An 11,308-nucleotide genomic window follows, 5' to 3' on the forward strand; every position below is an offset into this window, starting at 1 on the left:
AAAGTCATTGTATATTGCAATTTAAAAGGCAGTTTGTATTGAGTCTTTGAGGTAGCCTAATCAATCATGTGAGGGCATAACTTTGAGAAAATCAGTCTACATAAATGCCATGTATGGAGCACTTTAAATGAACTTAATTGTATGCAAACCATTGAAAATATTGAAAATATTGAATGAAATTAAACTTGATCATTTACATGAGTTAAAATAAGTAAGTAAAAGTGGTTTGGGGACCTTTTAGTATAGTGACTAATAAGCTAACCTATGTGTTTATAGTTTTAATCCTTTAGCTTTGTTCCCTTATTTCTCTGTGTAAATTAAATTTGATTAATGAGAAGACTTATTCATTCCTTCTTTAATCAGATCATATCTGTTGGAGAGAGCGCTTGTAGAACTTCTGAAAAGATCCATTCATCTGTTTCCTGGCATTTAATTTCAAATGTTATCTCTTTACATAGGATTTGGAAACACTTTGAGTTCAAGTACGGGGGGAAGTAAGCTATTCCTCCAAGAGTCAAAGAGCAAATTCCAAGGAGAAACGGCAAAAAGGCAAGTTTTAGAATTTTGGTTTGGAATATTTTACAACCTTATATCCTCTTGACACATAATTGAAGATGGGGATTAAATTATTAGATGTCAAAGAAGCTGTAAGATATTAGCCAACCTGAACCTTCTTACTTTCAGAGTTGTGTTTCTCAAAGTGCTATTGATAGACCACCTACTTCAAAAGTATTAAAATGTATTAAAAATGCACATTCCTGGGCCCTACACTAGACTTACCAAATCATGGTATCTGGGGCTGGAGCCCAGGAATTTTTACTTTTCAAAAGACTTGAAAACTGAATAGGAGTTTGACAGGTAGAAAAGAGGAGAATAAGGCGTTCCAGGTAGAAGAAGCATGTGTAAAGGTACAAGGCTTGAAAAGGCATCTCATGCTCAAGGGTCAGTAAAGCATCAATATGGCCACAGCATTAAGGCTGAGAGCTGAGGTTTGATTCTGAAGAGCCTCGAATGCTGTATATAGACAACTTTACCATATCCAGTAGGTAGGGTTATAAACTTAAACTGCCTTCAGGATTTGGTGGGCCAAAGCCAACTGAAGAGTGTCCCATATAAAAGGCACAACTATGGAGATATCACAATTCCAAATTTCAAGATATACTACAAAGCTATAATAATCAAAATAGTATGGTACTGGCACAAAAATAGACACTGGACCACTTTTTTACACCATATACAGAAATAAACTCAAAATGGTTTAAAGACTTAAGTATAAGACTTGAAACCATAAAACTCCTAAAAGAACATATAGGTAGTAATCTCTTTGACATTGATTTTAGCAACATGTTTATGGATATGTCTCCTGAGGCAAGGGAAACAAATACAAAAATAAACTGTTTGGGACTAGACCAAAATAAAAAGCTTTTGCACAGGAAAGGACACCATGAACAAAACAAAAAGAAGCTTACTGAATGGGAGAAGCTATTTGCAAATAATATATCCAATAAGGGGTTAATATCCGAAATATATAAAAATTTATAGAACACACACCAAAAATCCAATTTGAATAAAAAATGAACAGAGGGCCCAAATAAACATTTTTCCAAAGAAGACATACAGATGGCCAACGGACGCATGAAAAGATGCTCAACATCACTAATTATCAGGGAAATGCAAATCAAATCCATGAGATATTACTTCATGCAAGTCAGAATGGCTAGTATCAAAAAGACAAGAAATAATAAGTGTTAGTGAGGATGTAGAGAAAAGGGAACACTCATACACTGTGGGTGGGAATGTAAATTGGTACAACCACTGTGGAAATCAGTACGGAGTTTCCTCAAAAAATTAGAAGTAGAACTACTCTACAATCTAGTAATTCCACTACTGGGTATTTATCCAAAGAAAACAAAAACACTAATTTGAAAAGATATATGCACCCCTCTGTTTTTGCAGCATTACTTGCAGTAGCCCAGATATGGAAGCAATCCAAGTTGTGGGTAGCAATAGATGAATGACTAAAGAAGATGTGAGATATGTGCATATCTATAATACTACTCAGCCATAAAAGAGAATGAAATCTTGCCATTTGCGACAACATAGATGGATCTAGAGGGTATTATGCTAAGTGAAATAAGTCAGACATATGATTTCACTTAGATGTGAAATCTAAAAAAGCAAAGCAAATGAGCAAACAAACACAAAAACAGACTCTTAAATACAGAGAACAAACTGATGGTTACCAGAGGAGGGGCGGGTGGCAAAACAGATACAGGGTATTAGGATGTACAAACTTCCACTTATAAAATAAGTAAGTCACAGAGATGAAAATTACAGCATGGGGAATATGGTCAATAATATTGTAATGACACTGTATGGTGACAGATGGTGACTACACTTATTGTGGTGAGCATTGAGTAATGTATAAAATTGTTGGATCAAAAAGTTGTACACCTGAAGTTAATAAAACATTATATGTCAATTATACTTCAATAATAAAAAGTAAAATAAAAATAAATAAAAGGATCAACCACTACTCAGCTCCAGCCAGTTGTTGCTGTGTAGGAAATAAGTGTCTAGTGTTGTCAAATATTCTGATTTAAAAAAAAAAAAAGCTAGGAATCCAAAATTTGATGTAACATCTCCTGACTTTTAAATTTTAAGAACTAATTTTTTTTAAATGTAATACAATTGGGCACCTGGGTGGCTCAATCAGTTAAACATCTGCCTTCAGCTCAGGTCATGATTGCAGAGTCATGGGATTGAGTCCCACATTGGGCTCACTGCTCAACAGGGAGTCTGCTTCTCCCTTTGGCCCTCCCCCCACTGGTGCTCACTCGTTCTCTTGCAAAAATAAATAAAAACTTTAAAATAAGTAAATAAAATAAAATAAAATGTGATATAGTCTATAGCCCCCCTCCAGCTGTAGCCTAGTTTTTAACATGCATGTAAGCAGTAGGAAATTTTCCAAGATACTTAAGCACAGGATAAACAACTTGATAAGACAAAAATTATTCTAGGATTTGTAGATGATATATAGTGATATGATATGATATATAGAATGAGTTCCTGAAGGTGGGACCATGAGAGGCATGGTGGCCAGTACGAGAGGCAGGCTATGGTAAGACCTAAACTGGAGCAGAGGTGATGGAAACTAAGAGGTAGAGTTGGATTTTTGAAACATTTCATAGCACATACCAGATTTAGCAGTTAATAGGATACAGTTGTTGAGGAAGAGGGAAAAATACATGGCAAGTGGGTAGATGACGATGTTAGCTGAGAATATAGGACACATAGACATTTGGAAAAGAAAATCATAATTTAAAAAATGTTCAACTTAAGGTGCCTGTTTGGCTCAGTTGGTAGAGCATGCAACTCTTGATCTCAGGGTTGTGACTTCAAGCCCCACATTGAGCATGGAACCTATTAAAAAAAAAAAAAGTAAAAAAAAAAATTTTTTTTAATGTACAACTTGAAGTATTTTTGCAGAAATGCAGAGTGCATCTGGATATTGGACTTGATTAGAAGTCATGGAGAGGAATTACAGCCACAGCCAAAACTTTCCTCAGAAGAAATACTGACAACTTTTTGTTCAGAGTCTAATTTACTTAAGGATTATTTATTTCTCCTAGTTTAAAATATAAGAAATTTGTGATGTCTTTTGGTATTTTTGTTATTATTTAGTCATTTTACTGATTATCAGCATGACAGAATCACAGATTTCAGAGAATTCCAGAGCTGAAGGGTGCTTAATTTAAGCATCATTTAGTCTTCCCACCACCAAATACTTGAATCACCATCCAACATCACTGGCAGGTATTCGTGCCATCTCTACCAAAACAGCTCTAGTGACCAGGAGCTCATTCACTCCAACATGCTTGTTCCATGTTTGGATTTCTCAGACCATTCAGTAGCTTTTAAGAATATCTGCCTAAAATTTGTCTTCTTACTATTTCCATTCATTGATTCTAACTCTGAGTCATACAGAATAAACAGATTAGAAGCATCAAAGTAGAACAAATCTGTGGGTGTTCAGAAGCAAAAAAAATTAGGTAGGAAGTAGGAAGATACAAGTAGGAATATAACAAAGCACACAGACAGTTTTGTGAGCCATACCTTTAGAAACTATAAATAATATAGGGAGAGTTTAAAAGTAATGAACAGAAGATAAGTGGAGTTAAAAAGGAATCCTTATGAAGAAGCCTCTTAAGAAAAAATTGTGCCAGAAGTTGATACTGGAAAGAAGGCCTGTAGGACCTGAGGATTTGGAGTGGAATGGAGTCATGCTTTTCATTTTATACCCCTTTTTACTATTTTAATTCCTTGCCTTTAATCAAAGACAAAAAGATTCAATCCAATCAATACATGCACTTCTCTACTACCTGTAGCCACTGCTTTTTACTCCCTACATGGCTGTCATATTTTAGCCTGTGAGTGTCAACTTAGATTGTCACCTCCTCAGAGAGACATTTTTCTTGACCACCTTTTTTAAGCGGGTTTGTGTCTCCACACTATTTTCTGTAATATTACTCAGTTAATTTCTTTCATATCACTTCAAGATCTATAATTATGTATATTTATTATTTACTCATTTTCTGCTTCTCTACTAGATGATAACTCCCTGAGGATTTGTTTACCTCTATACCTATCTCCTAGTACAATATCTGGCATGCAGTAGTAAATAATAAATGTTTTTTAATGAATGAATTTAATACAGAAGATTGAAGGTGAATTCTAGTGTAGTTTTACATAGGAAGATAAGTCAAGGTATTTTTCCACAGTGAGACCAGAATAGGGAAAGGAGATTAAAAGTTAAGCAAAGTAGGATTTAGAAAAGATTTACAGAATGCTAGGTAATAGAAAATTAAGCATAACACCCAATTTTAAAGAAAATTATTGAATGATTATTTCTGTAGGCTTTTAAAAATAGTATTCTTATCTAATTTGGAATGTAGAAATTGGTGTTTTGTCTAAAGGAAAGGAGCTACAGCAAATTTTCCATGAGCCTAAGAAACAGCATAATTTTTTTGGTAATAAATATGATACACTTTAATCATATTCCCTAAAGATCTAAATTCCCTGTGGATCTAAATTAGAATGGTTTGTTTCTCTTATTTCCCATATTTTACAAATAATTAATTTTGATTTTTAGTTTTGTTCCATCACATGAGAAGCCAGATATTTATTTATCAAATTCTCCTGTGTTCAAGTTTGATACATCATCCATGAAGAAATTACCTCAACAAGCTGGAAATGCAAGTATTATAAGAAGCACTTCATTGTTTTTCTTTTAAATTCTGTCTGAATAGTTAAACTTTCAATGATTGCCTTTTTCTTCTGTTAACCTCAAAATATAGGTCCATTTACAAGAAAGAAAACAACAAAGTCTGTCACCAGAAATTGAAAAACTGTGCTTTACTCACTCTAAAAAAATACCAAATTCTTCACATTTTGTTAAGAAAGTGGATTTCTTTATTAGAAACAGTGAATGTAAAGAGGACATTGATTTCAGGTAAAAATTCTTTTAAGACATTGAAAGACTAAACCAATAAAAACTTTCTATGAAGAAATTCAGCATTCTTTTTTCCTTGGTTTGTTTTTATTTTATTTTTTTATAGGGATAGAGAATGAGAGAGAGTGGAGGGGATGGGCAGAAGTAGAGAAAGAGAGAGAATCTCAAGCAGGTTCCATGCCCAGCTTGGAGCCCAATGTGGGGCTCCATCTCATGACCCTGAGATCATGACCTGAGTTGAAATCAAGAGTGAGCCACATGGGCACTGCTTTCCTTGGTTTATTTTAAAGATCAGCATCTAAACATTTTATTTACTTAAAAACATTGAATATTTAGACCCCTGGTGACCTAAACTCCTTAAGATAGTTCATATATTAAGTATCTCAATTTTGGGGAACATTTGTTCAATACTTTTAATTAAAACATACTGTATTGGTAAACTTTGTTTCACTGATTTGAATACAATTTGTTGATAATATAAAGTGGAAAATCACTTAAATCCAAATGAGACTGGCTAATTTTTTAGACGTTCAAGTTGTATTTTAGCCAACCAGTTCTTTTTTTTTTTTTTTAAGATTTTATTTATTTATTTGATAGAGAGACAGCCAGCAAGAGAGGGTACACAAGCAGGGGGAGTGGGAGAGGAAGAAACAGGCTCCCAGCAGAGGAGGGAACCCGATGCGGGGCTCGATCCCAGAACCCTGGGATCAGGCCCTGAGCCAAAGGCAGCCACTTAACAACTGAGCCACCCAGGCGCCCCTTAGCCAACCAGTTCTGTTACAATTCTATAGGTTCAGTGAAAAGTCACATTAAGTCTACTCGTTCCCCCTCAGCTGGTCACTTCTAGGGGTAACTGTAGCAGTTTCTCTCTCCCTCTTGAATAGTCAAAGTTTATAGACTTGTTCACACACTGATTAAATGACATTACTTTTAAAAACCTGAAGGAAATACCTGAGACTTGATCCCTACTTCTCACAGTTTATGAAGTCTGATTTTGCCCCACAGACTTCTTACTAGGTTATGCATATTGAAGTTCATTTGATACATTAATCTCTCAGCAATCTATATATATTTCTGTACTTGCTTTTCCCCCCAGTAGGTATCATCCTGATGATGAAGCTGATGAAATGAAGTCTTTTCTGGGAATATTTGATGATATTTTCTAAAACAAACCAAAAAAAATCATCTCATATTAATAAGACAAGGTATATAGACACCCAATTACAAAGCATGCGTTTTATTTTTTGAAAGTTGTTGATAATTGTTCAAATTTTTTTCTTTTGGATTTGATCAATTTTGTTGGCTTATTTGCACCAAATTCTTAGATTGATTTATTTTCCTATTGTAACTTCATGAAAAGCACTTTTACAGTGGGTTTGTTTCAGTAAGCTGAAAATTAAGTTGCACTTAGAAATTTTTGGTTATTAAATGCATCTCGATTGGATTTTGACAGGAACCAATAAGAATATCATCGTTACATTAAGAAGAAAGATACTCTATGAAAGCAAAATAATGCTAGGTCACTGAATCGATTTATTATATGGATTATTCACCAATATTGTTTTGTTTTACTAAAGATTTTTAAGAATCCAGTGGCTGTCTGAACCTGTTATATAACTTCAAATATTAATAAATAAAACATTAATCAATATAGATTATTGTTTTCCTTTGGCTTGTTTTCCAGTGTGGTGAATTCTAAAACCTTGTTACATTGACTTTTACTATGGCAAACACTATTTCATGTTATTTTCCCATGAATTTGTTCTCAAATTTATATTTATTGATAAGTAGTATATAGGCAGTCTAAGCAGTGTTTATTATTTTATTTATAGATACATGTGAAGTTGAAACCCACTTAAGAAATTTTAGGAATTTTTCTTTAGGCATAAAAGCCTTAGAGACAAGAGAAGTAAAGAAGAGAAACTTCCAGATGAGATTGTCATTGTTGTCATTGGTAGACATTTATGAAGCATCATATATATTAAGCATGGAGAAAAAGCTTAAAGCAAAACTAAGAAGCTTTATTATGTGTTGAAAAATAAGGGCAACCAGTTCCTTTATTTTAGTCATCTTTACAATTGGCATGTTTCTGCATCTGAATCAATCAAGGTTATTAAACTCCATTAAAATGAAAAATTGGTGCACTACAATCTGCTCATCTTGCATACATAGACTTTGACACTAAAGAAATAGCAATTTAATTCAGCAAGACTTATTATGATCTGCTAAGCAAAAAGCACTATACTTGGTACTGCAAAGGTGGCAAATGATAAAAACACTGTTTTTGCTCTCGTGGAGCCTACTTTACATTCTGGTAGAGAAACTAAGATATATAATAATGCAATAATAAAATATAGAATACATTAGAGAAGTGGTTCTCAAGCTTCAGGATGCATTGTGGTCATCTAGTGGGCTTGTTTGTAAACAGATTGCTGGGCACCATACCCAGGGTTTCTGACTCAGTAGGTCTTGGGTGGGGCCTGAGAATGTGCATTTCTAACAAGTGCCCAAGTAATGCTGATATTGCTGGTCCAGAGATCACACCTTGAGAATCACTGCAGTAGAGGTTTAAAGAGCTCTGGTAGTTAATAGAAGAGAGAACATAATCCTGACCATGGAGTCAGGGAAGCCTTTATAGAGAAGTTAAAATTTGAGCTGAGCCTTGAAAGATGAATACAATTTTGATGAACAAATATGAGAGAAGGACATTCCAGCAGAGGGAAGAGTTGAGCAAAGCTCCAAAGGAGGAAAGTATCTATTCAGGACATAATGAATAAATAATTTTAAACATAGGTTAATGTTGTAGGAGATATTTGTTTTTTTGTTTTTTGTTTTTAAGGTTTTATTTATTTGAGAGAGAGCATACAAGTGGGGGGCAGAGAGGGGCAAAGGGAGAGGGAGAAGTAGACTCCCCACTGAGCAGGGAGCCTGACATGGGCCTTGATCCAGGACCCCAAAATCAAGATGTGAGCTGAAAGCAGACACTTCGCCAACTGAAGCTTGATCCAGGACCCTGAGATCAGGACCTGAGCTGAAAGCAGATTCTTAGCCAGCTGAGCCACCCAGGTGCTCCTGTAGGAGATGTTTGAAATGTAACTTAAGGCCAGACTGTGGAGGATTTTAGATGCTAAGAAATCTGAGCTTTACTCAGCAGACAAATGTTTCCCAAACTTGCCTGATCATAAGAAACATGTGGATAATATATTAAATATAAAAATTCCTAGACCTTACCTAAGGGCTACTGATTCAGAATTGCCAAGCAGAGGGGAGTGGGAATTCTGTAGTTCTAACAAGATTCCAGGTTACTCTTTTTCAGGCCAATTTTGGAAACACGTGAGTATATTCGTTTCCTAAGTGATCAGAACAAATGGCAAATTAACAGTTTTATCATAGACATGCCTTACTTTGTAAAAGTGTTTACCTGGAAAATTATGTGTAGTAGTCCTTAGCGAGTGGACTGACCACTTAAAGGAATCCAGTCACTGGATAGTCTTTCCATGAGTGAATGACCCTACAGTTTCCATTCTGTAACTTAAATTTTAAATATATTTAAATGACCATACAACAAAGCTTTCCACAGAAATCTTTGTTAGGTTCAATTTTTTCAACAGTTTTTTTTTTTTTTCAATTAAAAAGATCCTTAATAGGGCGCCTGGGTGACTCAGATGGTTAAACTTCTGCCTTTAGCTCAGGTCATGATCTCAGGGTCCTGGGATTGAGCCCTGCCTTGAGCTCCCTGCTCAGTGGGGAGTCTACTTCTCCCTCTCCCTCTTCCCCTGCTTATGTTCTCTCTCTCTCTCTCAAATGCATAAGTAAAATCTTAAAAATAAAATAAAGTGTCCTTAATAGGCTGTATTTTTCCCACCTCTAATGTTGGCATAATGGCACTTACCTCATGGATATGGAGCGAGAATTGAATAAGCCACTGCAAGGAAAGCTCTTAGTTTAGGGACTGATGCATAATATGTGCTCATAAATGGTAGTTGTTCATACTAAAAAAAAACTATTTTTAGCAGTATTTTAACCCACTGGAAGGGATGAAACAGTACAATACAGACTGTCCCCAACTTACAATGCTTGGACTTAAAGTTTTTCAACTTTACGATGGTGTGAAAGTTTTATACATTCAATGGAAACCATACTTTGATCATGAATTTCTTTTTCCAGGCTAGTAATATGCATAGGCTGCTCTGTTGTGATGCTGGGCAGCAGCAGGGAGCTGCACCTACCAGTCAGCCAGGGGACCATGAGGTAGACAACCCTTTTACACTGACAACCATTCTGTACCCATACAGCCAATCTGTTTTTTACTTTACAGTATTCAATAAAGTACCTGAAATAGTCAACACTTGATTATAAAATAGGCTTTATGTGACATGATTTTGCCCAACTATAGGCTAATGTAATTGTTCCGAGCATGTTTAAGGTAGGGTAGGCTAAGCTATGATATTGACTAGGTTGGGTGTATTAAATGCATTTTTGGCTTAATGGTATTTTCAACTTACAATGGGTTTATTAGGATATAACCTCATCATAAGTGTAAGTCAAGGAAAATCTTTCCTTGCAAATCATATTTGAATTGCAGTAAGTTGCATAGGACTTGACAAATGAACTCTTTGACTTCCCATAGATGTATCATCCATAGAAAAAATTTTCTCGTAGACCTCCCTCCTATATATACTTCCTTATGCTTTCAGGTAGATTGCTGTATCTCTGTCCCCTCTTCATCAGCACTCTTAGTTGTTTTATGGTCAGAGCATATCAATCCATTTTAATATTACTGTAAGTAAAATGTAATTAGAAAATAAATCTTTTGCATATTGTATTATAATGCATTCTAAAGCCAAACAGAAATGATTGCTGAATTATTCACTCTTTTTGGTTTTAGCACAGTTTACTCCTTGGATCCCTAGTAAAGTCACACAAAATATCTCTTTATCATGACCCAATTTCTAGAAAACACCCTCATCAAGGATAGTAGGGAACCACTCCTTGAGGACCCGTAGCCTAGGGATTACATGGCTAACACTTACCTGTGGCCTCTTAGATCATAATAGGTGTCTATATTTAAGAACTACTTTTGTGGGAGTAGAGAAGATACCAGTGAGGAGAAATTTAGGGCAAAGAGAAGTAAACCAAGCTAAGCTCAGAATTAAGTAAGTAAGCTAAGAATTTCATCATGGGTTTTGGTTAGTGGAACAAACAAAACAAAAAGAAAATAAAACCCTGGCTCTTCTTATCTTTTAGCATGTCAATTCCCGGCTGCCAGGAGTTAAAGGCCTTGCCATTCAGTAAGCGATCCAGAGACCAGTAATATAAGGCATTCTTTAGGAGCTGAGGTTAGATGTTCTCAGGCCTCACTCCAGAACTTCTGAGTCAGAATCTGTATTTTATCAAGATCCCCGGCTGATTACATGCATGTTAAAGAGTGAGAAGCACTTTTTTTAAGGTGGAAAGGAAAGGAAAGGAAGCGGTATCAGAATTTTTAAGAGAATCCATTCCAGAAGACAAGTATAAGAGTAATGATGATTACTTGGTTTTCTGCACATATATTTCCTATTTTAAATGTAATATGGTGATTTCGCTCTTGTTTAATTGCCTTTCAGTATAGGTTGTTTTCTTCACCAACTGTGTAAATTATCTTTATAATTCCCATGCATCAACTGGGTATTTTTTTATGTAGCTTGAGAGGCACTTAGATGCTCTATAGAGTTTTGTTTTAATTAACATAATAAGAGCCGATAATTCAAAAGAGCAATCTTTGTCTTGCTTATTTTTACATTTCAATTCGGAAAC

At 35.1% G+C, this 11,308-nt stretch overlaps 1 protein-coding gene across 2 annotated transcripts in view; it reads left to right on the forward strand.

The window, feature by feature from the left end:
* Positions 1–7,161, forward strand: part of HFM1 (helicase for meiosis 1) — a 101,967-nt gene extending 94,806 nt beyond the window's left edge. For both annotated transcript variants that reach the window (XM_057310475.1, XM_057310476.1), the window contains 4 exons: positions 459–549; positions 5,153–5,255; positions 5,358–5,512; positions 6,609–7,161. In XM_057310475.1, the coding sequence (XP_057166458.1) occupies positions 459–549; positions 5,153–5,255; positions 5,358–5,512; positions 6,609–6,678 (419 nt within the window). In that variant the 3' untranslated portion in view covers positions 6,679–7,161. The remainder of the gene's footprint in view (positions 1–458; positions 550–5,152; positions 5,256–5,357; positions 5,513–6,608) is intronic.
* The last annotated feature ends 4,147 nt before the right edge of the window (positions 7,162–11,308 follow it).

The sequence above is a fragment of the Ursus arctos genome, unplaced genomic scaffold, assembly GCF_023065955.2.
Source record: "Ursus arctos isolate Adak ecotype North America unplaced genomic scaffold, UrsArc2.0 scaffold_12, whole genome shotgun sequence".
Taxonomy (NCBI): domain Eukaryota; kingdom Metazoa; phylum Chordata; class Mammalia; order Carnivora; family Ursidae; genus Ursus; species Ursus arctos.